Source organism: Nilaparvata lugens, chromosome 3 (genome assembly GCF_014356525.2).
Source record: "Nilaparvata lugens isolate BPH chromosome 3, ASM1435652v1, whole genome shotgun sequence".
Classification (NCBI taxonomy): Eukaryota; Metazoa; Arthropoda; class Insecta; order Hemiptera; family Delphacidae; genus Nilaparvata; species Nilaparvata lugens.
Window position 1 is genome coordinate 8546849 of NC_052506.1, and position 25277 is coordinate 8572125.

Below are 25277 nucleotides of genomic sequence, written 5' to 3' on the forward strand. Positions count from 1 at the left end.
ACTGTCACATTGCGCACTAGTTGCACAAATAACTATTTCCATGTTGTCGAATTAAGAAGAGAACTCACTTCATAAAAGGGAAATGCATTTTCCATGTTGTTGAATAGAAAAGAGAACTCACATCATAAAATGGAAATACATTTTCCATATTGTCGAATAGAAAAGAGAACTCACATCATAAAAGGGAAATACATTTTCCATGTTGTCGAATTGAGAAGAGAACTCACATCATAAAAGGGAAATACATTTTCCATGTTGTCCAATTGATAAGAGAACACAGTAATTAATGAAAAGGAAAATGCATTTTCCATGTTGTCGAATTGATAAGAGGAATGTGAGCGACAAATAATTAAAAACAAAGTTCTATCACGAATAGTCCACTATAATTGTTTCAATACTAAGGTATGATCCGGTAATTAGCGCAAACACAGCAAGAGCCATCATGCCCATGTTTTTCCAAACCAGCCAATTTGTGAAGGAGAAGTGACTTTCGCTGAGTAGAATCGTGTCCACCGCTGCCGGGATGAAAAGACCGAGAGTCGAGAATCCTACAGCTCCAACCAGGGACAGGATCGGCCCTAGCTGTGGAACTGCTATGCTGCTCAGAACTAGACAAACAGAAATCGAAAAATATTGGTAAAATTGAAGCACACGCATAATAAATATAAATAACATATCATAACCAGTTCACAGTGGAGAACAAAATTGAATACGGTACATTACTTCTAAGGTATTCAAATAACTAGTAGTTCTTTGAACAGTAGACCTCACGCAGTATTCTCATCCACAAGTACCTGATTGAAACTATAAACCTTATGGAAATACAGCAATAGACTGGCTTCTCCATACATCTGTGTAATCACTTGTCAGCTGATTTATGGTGAATAATTCTATATAGTCTGATTTTTTTACTCTAATATTGGCGTATGGAGGAGGCTCCTTTTTCCTTTTATATTATCCTTGAAATTCAAAATTTCCAAAAACCTTGTACATACGTCGACGCGCAATTAAAAAAGGAACATACCTGTAAAATTTCATAAAAATCTATTACCGCGTTTCGCCGTAAATGCGCAACGTATAAACATTTAAACATTAAGAGAAATGCCAAACCGTCGACGAATCTTAGACCTCACTTCGCTCGGTCAATTATCTATAATTTTTTTTAAATGTATGAATTCAGGGCTAATTTCTTGTATTTATAAAATAAAATTATGGCACCTACCCTTTAAATACGTTACAATTTGTATTTTTGTTTTATTATTTTATTAATTCAATATTCGGTTTATTTTTTATTCGGTCAATTATTGACCGAGCGAAGTGAGGTCTAAGATTCAAGTCAACGGTTTGGTATTTCTCTTAATGTTTAAATGTTTATATGTTTATATGTTGCGCATTATTTACGGTGAAGCGCGGTAATAGATTTTCATGAAATTTGACAGGTACCGTATGTTTCTTTTTTAATTGCGCGTCGACGTATATACAAGGTTTTTGGAAAATTTGCATTTCAAGGATAATATAAAAGGAAAAAGGAGCCTCTATTAGAGTAAAAATCAGACTATAGAATTATTCATCAAATCAGCTGACAAGTGATTACACAGATGTGTGGAGTAGCCACTCATCTCCCATCAATATTTTAGAGGAATTTAAAATTCCAGTTGAAAAAAGTTATTTAAAAAATATATATATGTTAACTGATCCATTAATTTAACATTATTTCTGTACTGTCTTATTTTGACGTCGGGTTTGACACAGTTTTGGGTTTGAGGCCATTGGAAATTGTATTCATTCGCTCATTGACTGCCAGATGGCAGTAGAGTTTCTATAATTTATACATGATAACAATAATTATGATTACAATAATTTAATTGTCATACAATGACAATAATTTTGTTTTATAATTCACCTGTTACAATGACAAAACTGGCTCTTGTAGAGTAGTAAGCTACATCTAAGTTCTTGCTCTCGAATTTCTTCTCTATTGCAGACCACACCACTTCCATGACTGCTGACATTTGGAGGCCATATGTGAACATAATTAAAAACAAAGTTCTATCACGAATAGTCCACTATAATTGTTTCAATACTAAGGTATGATCCGGTAATTAGCGCGAACACAGCAAGAGCCATCATGCCCATGTTTTTCCAAACCAGCCAATTTGTGAAGGAGAAGTGACTTTCGCTTAGTAGAATTGTGTCCACCGCTGCCGGGATGAAAAGACCGAGAGTCGAGAATCCTACAGCTCCAACCAGGGAGAGGATCGGCCCCAGCTGCGGAACGGCTATGCTGCTCAGAACTAGACAAACAAAAATCGAAAAAATATTGGTAAAATTGAAGCACACGCATAATAAATATAAATAACATATCATAACCAGTTCACAGTGGAGAACAAAATTGAATACGGTACATTACTTCAAAGGTATTCAAAAAACTAGTAGTTCTGTGAACAGTAGACCTCACGCAGTATTCTCATCCACAAGTACCTGATCGAAACTATAGACCTCATGGAAATACAGCAATAGACTGGCTTCTCCACACATCTGTGTAATCACTTGTCAGCTGACTTATGGTGAATAATTCTATATAGTCTGATTTTTTTACTCTAATATTGGCGTATGGAGGAGGCTCCTTTTTCCTTTTATATTATCCTTGAAATTCAAAATTTCCAAAAACCTTGTACATACGTCGACGCGCAATTAAAAAAGGAACATACCTGTAAAATTTCATAAAAATCTATTACCGCGTTTCGCCGTAAATGCGCAACGTATAAACATTTAAACATTGATTAAGAGAAATGCCAAACCGTCGACGAATCTTAGACCTCACTTCGCTCGGTCAATTATCTATAATTTTTTTTAAATGTATGAATTCAGGGCTAATTTCTTGTATTTATAAAATAAAATTATGGCACCTACCCTTTAAATACGTTACAATTTGTATTTTTGTTTTATTATTTTATTAATTCAATATTCGGTTTATTTTTTATTCGGTCAATTATTGACCGAGCGAAGTGAGGTCTAAGATTCAAGTCAACGGTTTGGTATTTCTCTTAATGTTTAAATGTTTATATGTTTATATGTTGCGCATTATTTACGGTGAAGCGCGGTAATAGATTTTCATGAAATTTGACAGGTACCGTATGTTTCTTTTTTAATTGCGCGTCGACGTATATACAAGGTTTTTGGAAAATTTGCATTTCAAGGATAATATAAAAGGAAAAAGGAGCCTCTATTAGAGTAAAAATCAGACTATAGAATTATTCATCAAATCAGCTGACAAGTGATTACACAGATGTGTGGAGTAGCCACTCATCTCCCATCAATATTTTAGAGGAATTTAAAATTCCAGTTGAAAAAAGTTATTTAAAAAATATATATATGTTAACTGATCCATTAATTTAACATTATTTCTGTACTGTCTTATTTTGACGTCGGGTTTGACACAGTTTTGGGTTTGAGGCCATTGGAAATTGTATTCATTCGCTCATTGACTGCCAGATGGCAGTAGAGTTTCTATAATTTATACATGATAACAATAATTATGATTACAATAATTTAATTGTCATACAATGACAATAATTTTGTTTTATAATTCACCTGTTACAATGACAAAACTGGCTCTTGTCGAGTAGTAAGCTACATCTAAGTTCTTGCTCTCGAATTTCTTCTCTATTGCAGACCACACCACTTCCATGACTGCTGACATTTGGAGGCCATATGTGAACATTATGGCCAAAGCTACAAGTAGTTTAACCGTCGAGGCAACACTGAAACAAGTCAAGATTGTCTTCATTAATAAAATTCACACTATGAACAGAGATATCGTGGAATTTCTCCATATTGAATTGAAATGAGAACTATATTATATGGAACTAACAATATCGTTTTCCTCCACCTACTGTCTAAAGTACTTACTTTACTCCCTGAAACCTAATACTAAAGTGTCACTTTTTCGCTCTCGGTAGTAAAAAACAGAAAAACTCCCCAGGGAGTAAAAGTGACTCCATTTAAATAACATGGGGAGCATCTCTATTTTGAAACTTACATTGTAATAGGTTAGAAGGTCTAAGCTCAGATGAAAAAGCATAATAGAGTTGTCTGTCATTGAGTCAACTGAATTCAATACCACAACCAGAAATTTGATCAACTCATGAAATATATGTTTGTATGATAACTATTATATTCTTAATATTAGTAGGCGATAAAAATTTATACAATTTTTAAAATATTTTATTCTATTCAAAAATACCAGCCAACAAATATTTTTGATCTGCAATTCAAATCTGAACCGCGTGATCTGGAGTCAGCCATTTTTGGTAGCTGCTCAGCTGATATAATTTTTACAACTTTTGCCGATAGATAGCGCAATCGGCAGTCCCAATCAGATGACCGGTTTATAGGTTTTAGATTTAGGTTATGTTGTTAGGAATCATTGTCACCAATACATAAGTTATTAGAATGATTTTATTCGCAGTTTCTATAAAAAAATGTAGATGGAGGAAAAATGTTGTGTACATCACGAGCGAAAAATACTTTCTCTCCCTCAGGAAAATTGCTGCCCTCGGCTTCGCCTCGGGCTTCAAACTTTTACCCACAGGGAGAAAAAGTCGTACTTTTCACTCTAGATATACAAATAACTATTTTTTATTTCACCTTGATTGTCTTTATTGTTTTTACTGTATGCTGATATCCAAAAGTAAAAAAATGATATAATCAAAGAGGTGATGGGAATTATGATAATATGATGATCAATAATATTAGTAGCCTATTACGAATCATGTTATGAACTCTGAAAGTAAAGTATATATTCACAATGGGAACGCTCAATATAAATGAGTGTTCGATTTATGTTTGATTGAGCGTTTCTACATATTCACAATAGGAATGCTCATTATAATTTGAAAAATATTGAAAAAATAGATAAAAACCAAGAAAATGCCAACATTACAATGTTGGCTACTGTACCTTTGGACTCACGAAAAAAATACCAAGCTTTTTAATAGCAAAAAGTGATTAAATACCAAGCATTGCATATTTCTGAATGACTATTTTAAATACCGTATTACTAATTAAATCGATTATTATGATCGAATACCGTATTATCTTATCAAATTACTACTTACTAAATTGAATAACGTATTATTTATTGAATCGATTCATGAAGTAAAATATGGATGTTTTCAATAGAACCTGCTGATATGAGGAGTTCACAAAAGTAGAACCGCCCATAGGATACAAACTATATGTTATTTTCATTCCTTTTATTAAATAGAATGCATTATTAAATGAACAATTATTCATGGTTTATTATAGGAGTATTATACTATTTATAGTAGTACAAAATAATCATACACTGTGAGGCAGGTCACGCTTTTTTATCTGTCAGCAAAAAAAATTTTAATGCACATTCCAAATAAACATATTTTTTGAAATTTTTTGACATAAGTTACAAGTTGATAGCATTCCTGGTTCCCGAAATAGGGATCGTCCAATATAGTGGACATTATGACAATAAAAGCCATATTTTTGAGATAGTAATCTTCCTATTCCTTTATTATGCTCACACAGCTAGAAAAATCATTCTAATACTCAAAAAAAATTCAGTGCAATATTTATATGATTTAGAATGATTATGGAGGATTTTGATGTTTTATCCTATCTTTGACAGGTATCTTTTTTACTTTCCTTGCCCTATTACCATAGGTAAGGAAAGTATTGCTTTCCGAAAAAAATTAAGGTTCCCCAATTTCTGAATTTCTATACGTTTCAAGGTCCCCTGAGTCCAAAAAAATGGTTTTAAAAAATAACTCAAAAAGCTCATTCAAATAACTCAAAAGTTATTTTCGGTCATTTTTAGTAAATTGAATAACTTCATCAAAAATTGGTTTTTTCAAAACATTTTCGTTTTATTAATATCAAAATTTGTATTAATGCTTTATTTAAAGCTGTGCAAAGGCTAAAACTAAACTTTCTACTGGTGATATTTTTCAAAGTTTTTCTATTTTTATACTATCAAGCTATCAAAATTAAAAAGTTTTCTCATGAAAACATTTTTTATCCGGTCACTAATTTTTGAGATACGACGCCTAAAGTTTAAATTTCTAGGACAGAACATTTCAAATTCGGTAAGAGATAAATCCATGAAATTTAGAAGATAAATTCTTCATGGTATTGTCGATGGAATAAAACAAACATTTCCTGAAAATATCAATTTTTGAGAAAGTTATTCAATTTACTAAAAATGACCAAAAATAACTTTCTGTTGAGTTAATTTTGGTAAATTGAATAACTTTATCAAAAATGTATATTTTCAAAACATTTTTGTTTTATTGAATCAACAATACCATGAAGAATTTATGCTCTGAATCTCATGGATTTATCTCTTACCGAATTTGAAATGTTCTGTCCCAAAAATTTGAACTTTAGACGCTCATATCTCAAAAAGTAATGATCGGAAAAAAATGTTTTCCTGAGAAAACTTTTTCATTTTGATAGCTTTGTGATATACAAATCGATAAACTATGAAAAATATCATCAGTAGAAAGTTTATTTTTAGCCTTTGCACAGCCTTAAGAGTCAGAAGCTTCAGTATTTTGGACTTTTGATGTGCAATGAAAAGTACAGATTCCTGCAGGTGATCATGGAGGGCAAGATTGAAGGAAGACGCCGGTCTGGAAGAAGGAAAACATCCTGGTTAAAGAACCTGAGAGAGTGGTTCAACATTGACTCAACATCTCTGTTCCGAGCTGCAGTCAATAGAATCCAGATTGCATTGATAATCACCAATCTCCGTCGCGGAGCCGGCTTATAGAAGAAGAAGAAGAAGAAGAAGAATGATATGTTTAATGAGAGATGAATGCTAAAATAATGAAGAGATGAATGATGAAATAATGGAGAGATGAGTGAATGCAAATATGAAGTAATGGATTATATGAGCAGCTAATGACAAAAAATAGAAAAGAGTTGTATTGATAGAGAGTTTTATTTATCCAATAAATTAACAAATACTATTTTTGAACTTACTAGCCCTCTGGTAAGCTCAAAGTGATGGTGTCTCTGACAGCATCACCGTATTTCCAGTAGCCGAAGAACCCGACCGTTGTGAAGAGAGATACCACAATTGACATGGCAATGTTCAGGACACCCGGACATCCCAGGAAGTGGTGAGGATTCCTCATTGAGTTCTCAACTGGCAGAATCTAAAAACATACAACTATCTATATATATAAAAATGAAAGTCTGTGTGTGTGTTTGTTCCCTATAGACTTGAAAACTACTTGACAGAACGGCATGAAACTTTGGGAATATGTTGTGTGAATTATGTTATTGGGGATGGTTTCTGACCAGAAATTTTAATAGGGGGGCTAAAGCTGGTTACAGAGCTCGACCGACCGTCAGTGCGTATGTACCATCCTGACCATACGCATCCCTAAATCAGTTTTACACATTCAGAGTTCGACCGACCATCAGTGCGTATGCACCATCCTGACCATACGCATCCATACATAAGTTTTTCTGACTCACAAAATGGATGCCTTTACAGATTGTTTGATTGCAACTCATTATCTTCGTAAACGAAAGATTAAAAGACGTAGATATCAAGTTCACCCGATGGTCACCCAAAGAGCATTTCAATGGGAATTTAGTACCATTATACATCATTGTTTGGGGGTGAAGATACATTTTTTAACTATCTCAAGAATGTCCATCAGAAATTTTGATGAGTTATTTCGAGCTTGTATCACCATTGGGAATATTTGCAGTCACTTTAAGCTACGGATCAAATAAATGTAGATGATATTAATAGTATTTATGATTTTTCCAGTAAAAATTTTAAAAATGATTGAAGAAATGTATAGAAAAACTCCAAATTGAAATATGACACTATTAATTGAATTAATTCATTATGCTATTCAATTCAATATCAGCTGATTGTCGGGCAGAGGTGTCATCACATTGGTTATGTTGCGATCGGGCTACTGATCAGTACAGCTCTGAAAGCTTCTATTTGTTTCAATAGAGCGTCAGTCGACCGATGGAACGGATGCGCACGAGCTCGACCGATGGCTTTCGTACGCAGTGTAAAACGCATGGTCCTGACCGTGCGCATGCGTGCCGTCAGTCCTGCTCTGTACAAATAAATGGAATATCTATGGAAAAGACAAGCGCGACTGACGTACGCACTGACGGTCGGTCGAGCTCGGTAACCGGCCTTAATATTTTCGAAATTGTCGCCCGAGCGGCTACCGAAGAACGGAAAGATGATCATGATTCAAGATCATGATGTAATAATATGATTCAGCATCTAAAGTTACCAGCTGTAATAAACACATCACCCTGTGATAAATATTGTGTACTGGTATTAAAACGGTAGTTTGGAGTTGAAGTGTAGTTGATTGGTATCAGCTGTAGATAATGGTTCCCTAGAAGACCTATACAAATAATTATCACTCCCCTATCATTGAGAAACTGGAAAATGTTGGAACAAATTATTCACCTCATGAAAGAGAGTTGTTCATATTGCATTCATTTACTGAAGAATGACAGAATAATTTACAATTTTATGAATTTAGCTTAGCTTATATTCATCCTGAAATGGAAGATGGAAAGAATATGGAATTCTGTGTGATTCATCGTACATCGCATATTTCCTGGACCATCTATTGACAATCAACAACTATGAACACATTAAATTTATATTTGAAACACTGATCCATTGATATATCTGAGTTCTCTACTCCTGTTGATTAGTTAATATAACTTCTTCAAAAATAAACGTCAGTATCATCAGCTGTAATCTTGATCTGAATTACCATTTACAGATTTGAAATGTACAGCTTCATAGATACAAGATTATAGATTTATTAAATTCACTAATATCGTTGATTAAATAATAAATTTGATTAATCATAATAATGAAAAATAAAGATAGCCTTATATATAAAATAAATAAATTTGTAATATATCATGATTATCATAGAATAACTATTTAGATTTAAATTCAATTAAGATTATATGCCAGTATTAGTGCCGCTTGCACAAAATACGTTGAAATTTTATTCGTCATTAATTTGCAGAGAACTAATCACAGAAGCCTTCTTTTCGAAAAACCCTTCTCTGATTGGTTCTCCTGAAATTATTCATCATTAACATTCAACGGGCTTTTGTGCAACCGGGTCTTATAGATTTAATGTCTAGTTTTCAGATAATATCGAGTACATTTTTCATTTTTAAATTCAAAACTTTCCCATAATTTGCTGCTATCAACTCACCGTGCTTTTTTAATTTCACGAGAACCAATCAGAGAAGGCATTTACGAAAAGAAGGCTTCTGTGATTGGTTCTCTGCAAATTAATCACGAATAAAATTGAAATGTCTTTTGTGCAAGCGGCACTAACACTGGCATATATAATCTTAATTGAATTTGAATCTAAATAGTTATTCTATGATAATCATGATATATTACAAATTTATTTATTTTATAAAATAAGGCTATCTTCATTTTTCATCATTATCATTAATCAAATTTATTATTTAATTAGCGATAGTAGTGAATTTAATTAAATTTAAACGTCTTTCCACTGCTTCAAAACCTTCTTTTCGTAAAACCCTTCTCTGATTGGTTCTCGTGAAATTATTCATGATTAAAAATTAAAATTCAACTGGCTTTCGTGCAACCGGGCCTTATAGATTTAATGTCTAGTTTTCAGATAATGTCGAGTATATTTTGAATTTTAAAATTCAAAACTTTTCCATCTTTTCTGCTATCAACTCACCGTGCTTTTTTAATTTCACGAGAACCAATCAGAGAAGGCATTTACGAAAAGAAGGCTTCTGTGATTGGTTCTCTGCAAATTAATCACAAATAAAATTTAAACGTCTTTCCACAGCTTCAAAGCCTTCTTTTCGTAAAACCCTTCTCTGATTGGTTCTCGGGAAATAAATTACGATTAGAATTCAACTGACTTACGTGCAACCGGGTCTTATATATTTAATGTCTAGTTTTCAGATGGAAATGTCGAGTACATTTTGAATTTGTAAATTCAAAACTTTTCCATCTTTTCTGCTATCAACTCACCGTGCCAATTCCTTCCACGGTTCCAAAGTCTTCTTTTCGTGAAACCCTTCTCTAATATTGGTTCTTGTGAAATAAATTACTATTAAAATTTAACTGGCTTACGTGCAACCTGGTCTTATAGATTTAATGTCTAGTTTTCAGATGGAAATGTCGAGTACATTTTGAATTTTCAAATTCAAAACTTTCCCATATTTTCTGTTGTAAATACAATTTTTTCCTATAATTTCTATCAACTCACCGTGCCAATTCCTTCCAAGCCACATATTACTGTTGAGAAGAATATTGGAAATTTAGTAATAGGGATGTAGTTGGGACGTGATGATAGAGGTGGAAGGTCTTGAAGAACGTAGTACGATATGAATACGACTCCTGACAGAAGCAGCATATTGGCTAACATTGAGAAGGGCACCAGATATTTCATAGAGCGCACTGTTCCTATGATGAGAAGGGGTGGGATCGCCATTATCATGTACAGTCGGATGTTCATGTCGTATCCAAGGTTGTGGTAAGTTACCTGAAAAATTACAAAGATTAAATAAATAGGTTGTTTAAACGTAAAATACAAAATTCCGAACAAACATTCATTCATCATAGGAGAAGGCTATTATATGATAGAAGGCATCATATGATGGAAAATTCAATTATCAAATGGACTATATTGATAATTTTTTTCAATATTAACTGTTCACTTTATAATTTATTGCAATCAACTCACTGTGCTTTTTTAATTTCACGAGAACCAATCAGAGAAGGCATTTACGAAAAGAAGGCTTCTGTGATTGGTTCTCTGCAAATTAATCACGAATGAAATTGAAATGTCTTTTGTGCAAGCGGCACTAACACTGGGATATAATCTTAATTGAATTTAAATCTAAATAGTTATTCTATGATAATCATAATATATTACAAATTTATTTATTTTATAAAATAAGGCTATCTTCATTTTTCATCATTATCATTAATCAAATTTATTATTTAATAAGCGATACTAGTGAATTTAATAAAATTTAAACGTTTTTCCACGGCTTCAAAGCCTTCTTTTCGTAAAAGCCTTCTCTGATTGGTTCTCGTGAAATTATTCATCATTAACATTCAACGGGCTTTTGTGCAACCGGGTCTTATAGATTTAATGTCTAGTTTTCAGATAATGTCGAGTACATTTTGATTTTTTTAAATCAAAACTTTTCCATCTTTTCTGCTATCAACTCACCGTTGCCAATTCCTTACACGGCTTCAAACTCTCCTTTTCGTAAAACCCTTCTCTAATTGGATCTTGTGAAATAAATTACTATTAGAATTTAACTGGCTTACGTACAACCGGGCCTTATAGATTCCATGTCTAGTTTTCAGATGGAAATGTCGAGTACATTTTGAATTTTTAAATTCAAAACTTTCCCATATTTTCTGTTTTAAATACAATTTTTTCCCATATTTTCTGCTATCAACTCACCGTGCCAATCCCTTCCAAGCCACATATTACTGTTGAGAAGAATATTGGAAATTTAGTAATAGGGATGTAGTTGGGACGTGATGATAGAGGTGGAAGGTCTTGAAGAACGTAGTACGATATGAATACGACTCCTGACAGAAGCAGCATATTGGCTAGCATTGAGAAGGGCACCAGATATTTCATGGAGCGCACCGTTCCTATGATGAGTAGGGGTGGGATCGCCATTATCATGTACAGTCGGATGTTCATGTCGTATCCAAGGTTGTGATAAGTTACCTGAAAAATTACAAAGATTAAATAAATAGGTTGTTTAAACGTAAAATACAAAATTTCGAACAAACATTAATTCATCATAGGAGAAGGCTATTATATGAAAGAAGGCATCATATGATGGAAAATTCAATTATCAAATGGACTATATTGATAATTTTTTTCAATACTAACTGTTCACTTTTCAAACTGTTGAAATTTTTACTCTGGGCTTTACTATCAGTGACATACTCAACTATCGTACTGACTGATCCACTATTACAATAAATTTCGAGAAGGACTACAAAGTGAATGAGTGTTTCCATAATCCTAAAATATACATTATAATTTATACTGTCTCTACAAAAATATTGTGAAAAAATGTTACCAAAAATTATTTTGTAAACAAATATTTTCTATCACAATTACAGGGCTTCCAAGGTTTTTGATCTTGAACTTGAACACCCCAAATTCCTGAGGAAACTACTTCCAGAGCTAGTCACAGAGAGCAGTCACGAGGAGTTGTTATCAGAACATCCATCTGATAAGAATCTGAGCCGACCAATTTTATTGTTATTTCAGTTGCATTGTTATTCTCATGATATTTTATTAAAGAATTCTTTTTTAAGACATTGATTGAATTATATAATAGAATATTCAATAAACAATAGTTTGTATTCCATAAAATGTCTTTTTTCCCATGTTCATTCTATTAGACCTTTGTAATACCATTGGAGCCCAATGCGAAGTACACGTTACACTCTCAATCCTGAGGGATGAAAAAGGGAAAATGAGTAAAATCCTTTTTTATGGTTAAATAACATAAAAATGAAGAAATTTCAGTAAAAAATTGTTTTTCGCCACACTGCACAGAAAGCAGCTGTTTTCCAGTCCCTACGTAGATCTGAAAGACATTGTTTGCAGACGACTCTCGTCTGACGTCAGAACAGGTTTCTTTCCGGCCGAGGCCGGAAAGAGTACCCTTTCCAGCCGCTAACATGGAACTAAGAAAGGTGATCAAAAAACAGCTGATCAAAAAACTGTTCATTATTTGTGTTCATTATTCAATAATTAAAACATTTATAATAATATCATCTTATTGTCATTTGAAAGAATAAAAAAGTATAAACTCAACCTCCCACATAATTGAACATCATCTTTTAGGTTATTTAGACAAATCAGAATGAAAAATAAAAATACTTGGGCAATTTCCTGATATTCAGATTACCTCAGATTTGCTAGAGCTATGAACTTCCACTTCTGCTTTTGGAAGTGCTTAGTAAACAATTACTATTATTTTATATATATTGTTTATTTTTGTGTGTGGCGAAAAATAGCGTTCGCACCACGGGCAAAAATGTTTTTCCGGCTCTCAATCTTTTCTAGTCCTCGGCCTACGGCCTTGGACTTGAAAACCGATTTCGAGCCGGAAAAATCTCATTTTCTGCTCTAGGTGTGAAATATACTATTTCTTCATTCTGATAATTTGGATTAGTAAGTGTTAAATAAATAGGTTGTTTAAACGTAAAATACAGAATTCCGAACAAACATTCATTCATCATAGGAGAAGGCTATTATATGAGAGAAGGCATCATATGAGGCTAATTTATTCATCATAATTATCATTATCATCAAAGATCCACATACGCTACAACAATACGGTACCATTTAATAGAATAAATAGTTTATATGTAGCTTATTTTGTGAGTGAAACTTTTTTTCTATGCGAATTATGTAATGTGTTTTATAATGAATACATCAATTTAGAATCGGGCCATTCATTAAACAACACTCTGTGCATCACAATATAGGAAAATAATTAAGGACTGAACATTTTGTGAAGTGAACAACTACAAGACTTACGGTAACCTATTTCGGACTATGTGTGAGCTTATCTAAATTTGTGAGAGGAATAGTACGAGGTTACCTATTTTTTCTCTCCCTATCACTTTGATGATGTACTTATTGTATGAATCAATAAAGAATATTATAGATGACTTAAATGTTGTTTTCCATCACGAACTACTTACTATTAAATCACTTTGCTATTAAAAAGAACGACTAGCAGTCAAATTTCTTCAATAAATGAATTTATTCACTCATTGTGACAACGAGATCTTTCGGCAGGTCTGCCAACTTCAGGTTGTACCCACATTTGGATGGAAATTTTTAGCGTGCTGCTATTGGTAAAAAGTAAATTCGTAAAGTAAAGTAAATTGGTGTCTATTGGGTTTGTTAAGGCTGAGAAGGTAATCAAAGAGGATGTGGGATTTGAAGTTGATTTGTTCATTTAATATGCATTGTCTATTGCTTTTAAATTGGGTGTATATTTCAAACTGTTCTAAAAAAGATAGAAAAAAAAGAAAATAGGAAAATCATTAAATCATAACTCACATTAGAATAAAACCTCCGATGTGAAACAAACGAATCATATAGGTTGACTTCTTATAACACATAATTACTATTCATTTGGGGAAAATTAATATTGTTGGTATTGGAACATTGGGGCTAGTGCTTTCTGTTTTTTCAATTAAATATTTATTTATTTTATTTTTACATTCAAAAATACACACATCAAATACATTATTAGAAGGGTCAACACAATATGAGAATTTATAATTGTTATGTTAATCTGATACTCTTTTTAAGAAGATGGAATCAATGTTTTAGCTTACCTCTTTTAGTGTTGCGGCAATGAACACAACATACGACATTTCTGCTCCATAATATGTGAGGAAAAGGAACATATTAACAGTCTTTCTGGAAAAGATAATAGTAAATATTTATTTAGAGGGCACCATAAGAACTACAGCATAACTGAAAAACTACACAAGACTTATTTCAGACTATGTGTAACCTTATCTAAATTTGGGAGAGGAATAGCACAAGTTACCTTATTTCTCCTCTCCCTATTAATTTTGATTGTGTACTTATTGTTAGAAAGAATAAAGAATACAGCAATAGAGGTATAAAGCATACTCATATATACTTATAGGAAAACTAAATTTGTCTTGCATCGGAATAAGGAAATATAAAACTTTCATTGTAGGCTAAATAATATAAAACTTTCATCATGAACATGATATTATTTAAAATAGGAAGATTGAAAAATGCTCCGCCACATAATGCCATAGAGAAACAATAGCATAAGTAGATATCCCATGGTATAGGCCGTTTATGTCGCAACTTTTACTGTTATCTCAAGCCGATTACTGTTGATTATTGTCAATTTTTACTGTTTTGTTGGGGTAAGAGTGTATGAACGGCACAATTTGAGATACTACCAGCGTCACACAGCTGCATGGGAAAGAACTACGTTAACTATCGGCTTGAGATAACAGTAAAAGTTGCGACATAAACGCCCTATACCATCGTATATCTACTTATGCTATCGTTTCTTTATGATAATACGTAGATTTAATGTGAGTGGTCTGATTTCTTGTCCAAAAAGTAACAGTAAATCAAAAATTTAGTCAGAAGGTGAATCTTCTTCTTCTTCTTCTTTGGCTGTGCCTTATCCCATTTAAATGAGATAGGCATTCCTTCCTCTTAGTCTGCCTCTCCACAAAGCCCTATCCAATGCTTCCTCTCTCCTCCAACCACTCTCCCGCAAGTCAGCCGCTATTCTATCTCCCCACCTCATCCTAGGTCTACCTCGTCCTCTCACACCATCCAAAACCAAATCCTGCACTCTTCGTCCAACATAATCCTCCTCCCGTCGCTGTACATGCCCAAACCACCTCATCCTTGTCTCCTGCATTTTCTTTCCCAGTGGTCCAAATTTTACAGTGCCTCTAATCAATTCATTTCTTATTTTATCAGCTATTCTGTATGGAAGTCAGAAGGTCAATATTATTTCTAAAATAACATCCCTTAAAAGGGGACTAGTCTAATATATAGGAAGCTACTAAATAAAAAAGCATTATCCAACAATAAAAATGTCTAATAGTATTCAAGAATTGTAAAAGGGAAATCAATCAGTTATGTACCTATTTATTTCAATGAATTGATAATAATTGATTAATAGTTGAAACCTCTACATATGGAGTTTGAGATTCAAATTGAACAATCACCTTACTAATGAAGCTTTAGATTGAAGTCTTGTATGCCTTGATGAGCTGAAAACTGCCTCTACTGTATCTGCATATCCCAATGATGTCTTTTTTAATGTTTGACACATCCTTTGAGATGTTTTTACCTGAAACAAGATACGATATCAATTCATTCAACACAGTATATCATACATGTAATACAAGGAACAGTTGAAAATCGTCATAGAGGAGTGATCCGTGGTCTAGTGGATAGAGTGCTTGCGTAGCAACCTAGAGATCCCGGGTTCAATCCCACTCAGAGCCAAAAAGTTTTTGAACAGGTCAATCCCGTGTTATCGGATGGGCACGTTAAACTGTCGGTCCCGGCTGAAGTATGACAGTCGTAAGGCCCATTGACGGCTCAAATTATATATTCAGGCGAGGTGGAACTTCCGTCAGAAGCTCCCCACTAATAAAAGCCATACGAACATTTTTATCGTCATAGAGATTAATTTGAAATAAGCTACTGAAAGAAACCATAGAACAATGGAAAATGGAAATTGGAGGAAATTAAACCGATATAATTAATGCAATGTGCTTATACTTATATTTATACAATTTGTAAGTGCTTGTATACAACTTGTAAGTGCCAATATCTAATAGTTATCACAGAAATCGATAACTCTGTAGTAAGCCTTTGCAGCAAGATTAGAGCTGTATATTATAAACTCTTTTTGAAAATGCTTATTGACTTGGATTTTAATTCGGCAGGCAATTTATTGTATAACTTGACACCAATGTGAGAAGGTATTTTTCATGTTCCGTAGTTTTAACCAAGGCTGTCTCGAAGCTAGTTTGTTTCTACTAGATGTAATTTACTATTTAAAATACGTTATTATAATAGGTAGGCTACTATATTGCTTAACACTTTAGTTATTCACTATAAAATACACAAATATCAATAGACAATATAAAGAAAATCAATCTTCATAATATAAGAATAAATTAAATATTATAAGGTATTTTTAGGGCTTATCAATAGAATAAATTCATTTTAAATACCAAAATTTATTTTATTTAAAAAAAAACTATTGAGAGTAGCCTTGAATAGGGTTACATGATATATTATTTATTTATCATAAGTACATCATATTTTCTATTTATTTCAATAAAGAGTTAGTACCTTTTTTGTTCTTTTAACAACACATTTAGGCCTATGCCATTATCAATAATTATTGTCAGTAAGAAGGATGTTGTAAAAAGAGAAAACGCAGAAAAACACTAGTAAATGCAGCAGATTTTTTGCATATATTTGGAAATTTTTCAAATCCGTTATTAGTGCGCGTCTAGAGGCCTGCCAGATTTGAACATTTGGTTCAGTAAATTTTTAGCTTTCTGATGAGTAATTGGCTGTATAAACTTGACATTGTGCAAGCACACTTCGTGGTCCACTAGTCCACGGATCACTCCAAACTATTGTCTTAATTTCTGCTGTTGAATCGAATCATGTTACTTACTAGTAGGTGGGTGCCGTGAGCGCATATGAGGCCAACGATAATAGTTGAGATCAAGCCTTCAATGACCCCGGCATGCTTGAAGGCGAATGGCATAGCAAGGAGTCCAGTGCCCAAACTAGACTTGGCCACATGCAATAGAGCATCCAGATCCCTGTAAAGAAATTACATTCCATTATCATCAAAAATACTTTTAAAATCATCACAAAATCTTAAACTTGAATTTTAAAAAAACACTTTTGAAGTGAAAATACACTTACTTTTGTAGTGACGATCGTTTCGACCTGTTGTTGGTCATCATCAGACTGTGGGAATTACAGACTGTATTTTCACTTCAAAAGTGTTTTTTAAAATTCAAGTTTAATTTTAACAGTGAAAAAGTATGGATATGCAACAGAGTAATCACAAAATCTTCTTCTTTTTCATTTACCTTCTCCATTTCGGAGGTTGGCTACCATCAAAGGCAATTCTAACTTTGCTAACGGTTGCTCGGAAGAGGTGCTGTCACAAAATGATGCTATTCGAATGATTAATATTAATCAATTAAGTTAGGCTACATCTATCCTATGCCAAACCACCTCCAAACATTCAACATTCAGTAAAATAGGTGCATTTTTTATAATTAGATAATAATTCAAATTTATAATAAGTATCCCCTCAAATTCCCTTCCCTTCCCTCAGCCATGCCTATCTACCTACCTTCTTCCACTTCCCTATCACACACCCTTCCCATTCAGTTGGTATAACTGCCTATTACCTACCTATTACCTATTACCTGCCTATTAGGCCTACATGGGAAACCATAGTTGGCAAGGTATTTTCCCCCTCTTTCTTCCAGTACACATCATTTTAGCAACATTGTCTTTTAATGTGTTAATATCATTGTTATTGTTTTGTTGTATATTGCTTTTACTCATTGTATTTTTGTGTGTTGTGAATAGATTGAAATTCCAAATAAAAGCTTATGAACATGGCTCAGCCATGCCTATCTACCTACCTTCTTCCACTTCCCTATCACACACCCTTCCCATTCAGTTGGTATAACTGCCTATTACCTACCTATTACCTATTACCTGCCTATTAGGCCTACATGGGAAACCATAGTTGGCAAGGTATTTTCCCCCTCTTTCTTCCAGTACACATCATTTTAGCAACATTGTCTTTTAATGTGTTGATATCATTGTTATTGTTTTGTTGTATATTGCTTTTACTCATTGTATTTTTGTGTGTTGTGAATAGATTGAAATTCCAAATAAAAGCTTATGAACACTGTTTCTCATTTTTTTAAGTTGTAGCCGTTGACAGAAATTTGAAATGATAAACAAAATTAGAGTGAACATCGATTAAATGCAATTACATTGCATTGTATTATTCTATTCAAGCAGGCAGTCAAAAAAATGTTATTAGAGAAAAGCCCATACGCAATCACAGAATTTTATTAACAAGAAAATTGATTTATATATATATATATATATATATATATATATATATATATATATATATATATATATATATATCATTACCTTCCTTAATGATACTTGACACTTCCTGAATAAATATTTTATTTTTTGATTGTATGTATTATAGTATTAGTATTAGTACTGACAAGTTACCTGTCAAATGGGATTATTCCCAAAATTGATGTAATGTAATGATTATTAATAAATAAATAAATAAACATTTATAGTGTTTTTGTTCTAGGAGTATTATCAGGTATTAGGTAGGCCTAGTTATTTTTAGATTTAGATAGGAATGATCTAGCCTTTCAAAATTCAAGATCCAAATATCTGCACTTATATTGAGGATATGAAAAGAGTTATAAAAATGAAAATTATATATGAAATGAGTTATAAAAATGAAAATTATATATGAAATATATATATTCATAAATGAAATATATATGAAAATTATACTCACGTTGTTGCCAGTTGCATGGTACGAATATTTTTATCTTGAGTTTTTCCATTTTTCTCAAGTTTCCCCAATTCAAGTCTGAAAAAGATTGACAAATATTCAGTTTTTCGCAAAATAATACTAGAATAGAATAGAAAGAATGCTTCATTATTCAAGTTAATACAATACAATATCTCCAAACACACATTGACGCGGCTTGATTAAATAATCGCCAGTCGAAAAGTTGGGAAAAACCAATAATAACATTCTTCTTATACAGTCAAACAAAAATCGTAGAAAAAAGTATAGATAAAAAATTAATTATCTACAAATCAAATTACATTAATTCAGGACAAAAGCTAATATTAATCAAATGAAAAATTACCAACAAAATGTTCTACCATGATAAGCAAACCCAATGCAATAGTAACAACTCAGACAAAGGAATACAAATAAAAGAAAATCAATTACAAACATCTTATCTCAAATAAATAAATGATGAAAGATTGCATCAAATAGCTAGGCTATCTCACTGAACTTTGCCCGGCTCCTAACGAAAGGTCTTCATCTCTAATAAACTCTAAAATTTTGGCAGACATTGTCTTTTAACAATAAATTGTTTACTCCTCGCAATGTTATAATATCTTCTCCTTATTAATATTAATAAGGAAAATTATAAATATAATATTATATTTTTATATAATATAAAAATATCTTTTTATATCCTACACTGATAAACTTTTTCCAAGACAATTTCTGACAAAATAATAAAATGTTTGTCAATTTTTCCTGAAATATTTAATAGAGTTAATGTTTGAAAGTTCAAATTTTTAATGCATTTATCTTATAGACATATTGGCTAAGATGTGCAGCAATAGAATATACCGTAGGCTTACTTAGATGACGACTACTTTAAAGGCTTCCAGGATCAGGGTTCAGGCTTACACACCTGAAGCTTCAATAATTAATTTCATGAACCAATAGTACTTATGGCGAAGTAATATATGAGTATCTGGGTGCATAAATGTGTGTCTGTGAGACATTTTAATATATATCTCTCAATTAAAAGAGTTTTCAAAACCATTTTTATTGTATAAAAATTCATTTGTATTTAAAATATTATATTTAGAGTTTTAGACTAAATGCGTCCCGACACAATCATAGACTCTATAGTGGGATGCTACACGATAGTTCAAGGAAATTAATCCAAGTATGTAAAGGATATTTTCCATATTGTAAATGTGTTTTTTTTCATGTTTAATGTTTAATCTCTATAATATAGTAACAGTACACTACACACAGAGTGGTTCAATAGAAATCCGTCATATACTTCAGGCTAAAAATGGTGTGAATCAATTTAATGAATACCGGTATGAAATAGTTTGCTTTTGAATTGAGTTACAAACAAAACTAGAAATTATCACCCATAATTTTTCATGCAGTGGCGGTTCACGCCCTCATATTACTTGCTTTGAATGGAAATGCGACTTACTACGGTACCACAGTGTAAAGATTTATACTGTATTTGTTTATAATAATTAGTTTATCATTATGGTTTCAATTTTTTTTCATGTATAAGTTTTTATTCTAAGTTTTTTATATATTTATAACATTTGTATTATGTAACTTGTGTTAAGGAGGCAAGTTTTGGGTTTTTACCTGTTCGGCTCCACATATTTTTTGTATAAAAATAAGTAAATACAGTTGGGTGTTGACATGCGTGTCATGAACATTATATACTCGTCAAACAATTGACAAAACAAAACAAGCGTTTAGGGTTAAAACCTGATTTGTGGATTCTTTTAATAAAGATGAGATTAGTTTTAATCAGCATTGACGATTGATCGATTAAATCAATTTGAATCGGTGTTTATTATTCTTGGAAAGCGTCCAGAAAGCTGAGTTTTCTTTAAGAGTTATTGAAAAGTGTGACACAAACTTACTTATCAGTAGATCTAGCAGAAATTGGTAATGTTCCACATGAAGATGAGTTATCCTTCCCTTCACTGCTTACTTCCATAGTTTATTTTTGCTGACAAATACCTGTAACAATTTATTTTTCTCAAGGTGAAACTTCAAGTTAGTCCTGAAAATTAATTACTCTTTACAGTCTTAATAATTATCCACCTAATAATACATTTTGTAAAAACCGTAGTATACCTACTTTTCAGCATGACAAGTATAATTTTTTAATTATTCAGTAGTTGTCAGATAAGACGTGTCTACTTTTGAACTGAAGTACCTAATTGATTAATATAATGAAGATTGAGTGAATTGTTTCAAGTACATCCTCAGCTAATAAATCTTTCTCGGTAGAATTTTGTGTCGTTGAAAATATTTCAAACCGCAAATATTGTTCACACATGCTGAAAGTAGGTACGGTACTTGAAAATAACAGTTGAAAGATTTTCAATGCATATTCCAGTAAGGTAGCACAAAAATAGCTTCAAGTTATTTGGCAACTACCGGTATTCTTCACATTGTAATAATTGTATTTATGTGTCATATTGAACGTCTTTCCTATTCTCTGAATGACTATAAAATAAGAACATAACTTCCATAGTCCAAAAATAATTCAACTATCGAGTCCCAAGAATATGTGAAACAATCATATTTTTAGATACTTTGTTTTGTTTTTGAAAGAATTCATTCCCATGTTACTTTATGATGCATTATGTTTGTTAATATGCGCCTATTGAAAAGAAATTTAGAAATTTGGTTGAATAATTACACTTTAGACGTAGCATAATGTAATTCATTATTAATGTATTGTATTGTGTAATTCATTCCGTTCTATTTTTTTGTATTCAAGTTCAGGTTGATGAATATACATTGTAACACTTTTGAGATTTTTGAGAGCTGAGCCAACAATCAATTAGTTAATATCATGATAATTTTAACTGTTGAGTAAATTCTTGTAAAACTAAATTCAACTGATATTTGAATTTACATGTTTTGTATATAGTACCTTGTCATGAAGCCTCTTTGAGGTTCGCTTAAAGGTGCGTACAGATATACGCGCCGCGAACATGAGCAATTCACTTTCAATCAGCTGACTATATCTGTATTTTTACAGAAACGGTAAGATACAGATATAAGAAGCTTGGCATCAGCTGATTGAAAGTGAATTGTTCATGTTCGCGGCGCGTAAATCTGTACGCACCTTAATGTAGCTTATTTATTCAATAAACGTTTTTTCTATTCTATTCTATTCTAATCTATGTGATAATTGAAAAAGTTTCATGTATCTCATTATGATCGAAATACTTGTAAAATAAGCAATTTTAAAATGATATATTGTAATAGATTGTCGACTATTCAAGTTGTCTGCATTGTTTCTATTGTCTATAAATTAATAAATAATTTCAGAACTATTCAAGAATCAAGTATTTTATTTGCCGTAAAACTTTACAAAAGAGCATTAAGCATCGTCAAACAATGGAAAAAATTTTAATACAACCTCTGTATATTCAAATATATGCAGTAAGAAATGTATAGTTATTTCTAATTCTTATCATAAGGCATTGCACCCAACAGTCACCTAGCGCTACCTGGTCGTGGGCTGGAGATGGTAGGCATGGATGTTTATTCATCTCTTCGTCTAATCACTCACGCACTTTCTATTACCCACGCACAAGCTAAAAAGCTCATGTGGGCCTAGAAAATAGAACTTTTCAAGGGTAGTTACTGTAGTGAGATTAAATTCAAACTGTCGGCATTTGTTGAATGGGAAGAGAGAGATGGTGTTATTTTATTAATAAAAACAGTGAATAAAAACACAAATATGTTGTCAAATTCTACACGGTTTTATTTAGTTCACGACCAAGGTTTCGTGACCGGTGTGGTCACGAGACCATGGTCGTGTACTAAATAAAACAGTGTAGAATTTGACAACATATTTGAGTTTTTATTCAATTATGGAACGGTTCAGTCGAATTTTTAATAAAAACATTGTTGAGATATTGTTAATTCTTGATTAATCACAATTTCTATCAAACTTATTAAGAGAGGCTTTATGGAACTGTAGTGCAGTGATAGCCTACCACTTACCTAAGTGCTTCAAAATTAACAACTCTTCAAACAGTTGAGTGCACAGTGAAACAATTGAATTTTTATCAGCCTAATATTGACACCATACTACTTCATAATAATATTACAGAGCAATGCACTGCAATAAAACTTTATCGAATGTATTTATTTGATCGAGTTCGATTTGTATAGAAAAATCAAAGAAACAATCATGCTTCAAAAACAAACAGCTTCATAAACTGTGGTCAAGGCAGGCTCTCAATGAGCCTTGAAAGAGAGGATGTTACTCATATTTTCAACACAACATTCTGGTATACAAATACTCAATCCTGAATCAGATTTTCTCAATAAATAATGTTATTTTAACTATAGGAAGTAATAGGAGGTAATAATAATACTTATTTGAATTATAATGGTATCCAGATCTGTACAACAATAAAAACTGTGTCTAAATGAAAAAAACTTTCCACCAAAACCAAAACTTAATCATTATTGAAATCTATATTTATGAGTACCGTATGGAACATGTTTTAAATAATTATATTTATTTAAAAAGTTATACCGTAAACTCAAGAAACATTCAAGAGTGATTACATTTTTTTACAAATATATACTGTAAGTGTAAACTTAAGAGTTAGGTTGAAAGATCAAACTAGTCTCAAGAACCAAATTCAAAGTAAATTTGAAAAAATAATAATTTGGCCCTCTGTTACAATAGTGAAAAAGATTTTACAGCAAATCTTAACAGCAAACTCTAGAACATGGTACGCCATAGTGGAGTAGGTCAATTCACACATAGAAAAATCTAAACATGTAGAAGACACATTATGCAATTTTTTGTAACCAACTAATGTATGTAATTGTAATTTATCTAATATTTTGAGTAGGTTTTTGATTTGTATTCAAATTTTTCAAATAAGTCAAATATTTCTTAAGTACTTAATGTGATACATTCTGTGACTCATTTAGAGTATAACATCAACCTTCAAAATTTTCAAATCATTATTCCTGGACCGAAAATCAAGTGACGAAGCTGTGTGTGATTACATATAACCTTAACTTTTGGACAACATTGAAATTTTATTAAAATTTTTGGAGAGAAATAGTACAGGCTCAGCCTAGTTTTTCCTCCAATGTCATAATTGTATTATGATTATAGTGTTGTATACAATGAATGAATGAATAAATAAATTTTCTGTAATTGATGTTTTAGTTTTTTTGGGAAATAAACATTTATTCATTTATTTATTTAATATAAAAATGAGAACGGTACCTGAGGTTACAGTGAGAGTTATTGGTGACGCCCGCCAGCTTAAACGCTCACAAAACTGAACTTGAAACGTCAACAACTCGAGTCTGGTCGACAAGACGTTGGTCTGCTCTCCCACACTGCACTTCTTCCCAAATCTATTTCGAAAAGACTTTCGAACACTTGGTGGGCGAACATTGAAAATTGTATCTCCTCCATCTCTTCAAGTTATGTCATCAGTTATCGCGGGAAGGTATTCATGGTTGGATAATCGCCAGACAATCTGCAATTGGCCTCCACCTCCCCACCAATCCGATTCACTGTTTCAAGGGTCGCAAAATTTAATGGCCTGTCATTAAAAAGTTAGTCATAGACAACACACATGCTTGCTAACACGCAGTCAATCGATTTTTATGGCCATTAATTGTGTTGAAGTAATAGAATATACACATCAATCTTTTGTGACGGTAGACCTATTATATATTGTTATCTAGGCTTTTAGAATGATTAAAAGCAAAATATTTGCACTAAAAAGTGATAAAGTCTCTTTTGAGGAATATTTTAATCAGCAATGGGTAAATTTCTTGAAAACCATAGTTGAAAATATTCAAATAATACTAGACTATTGTACAATAACTATATAAACCATATAATTATTTATCTCTTTTCTGTATAGGGCTACTTTTATAGAAATAGAAAGAAAAATAAAAATCTCAGTACCCTTTTTTGAAATATTCAATCACAACATGTTTCGGACATTGATGCCATTTTCAAGTGATTTGGAGTG

At 32.2% G+C, this 25277-nt stretch overlaps 1 protein-coding gene across 3 annotated transcripts; it reads right to left on the bottom strand.

Moving 5' to 3' along the window:
- Positions 1-361: 361 nt before the first annotated feature.
- On the bottom strand, positions 362-24805 carry LOC111057789 (proton-coupled amino acid transporter-like protein pathetic). Of its 3 annotated transcripts, XM_039425331.1 has the most exons (11): positions 24515-24661; positions 21156-21255; positions 19237-19311; positions 17323-17473; positions 15848-15972; positions 14450-14534; positions 11526-11801; positions 7021-7196; positions 3717-3764; positions 1904-2025; positions 362-608 (listed from the first exon to the last, which is right to left on the bottom strand). In XM_039425331.1, the coding sequence occupies exons 2-11, from the start codon at positions 21230-21232 to the stop codon at positions 367-369; spliced, it is 1377 nt and encodes a 458-aa protein (XP_039281265.1). In that variant the 5' UTR covers positions 21233-21255; positions 24515-24661; the 3' UTR covers positions 362-366. The 3 variants fall into 3 exon arrangements, with proteins under 3 accessions (XP_039281265.1, XP_039281263.1, XP_039281264.1); XM_039425329.1 differs by lacking the exons at positions 362-608; positions 1904-2025 and adding an exon at positions 2048-2294 and having other exon boundaries at positions 3595-3764; positions 24515-24805; XM_039425330.1 differs by lacking the exons at positions 362-608; positions 1904-2025; positions 11526-11801 and adding exons at positions 2048-2294; positions 10314-10589 and having other exon boundaries at positions 3595-3764; positions 24515-24755.
- Between the last annotated feature and the right edge of the window lie 472 nt (positions 24806-25277).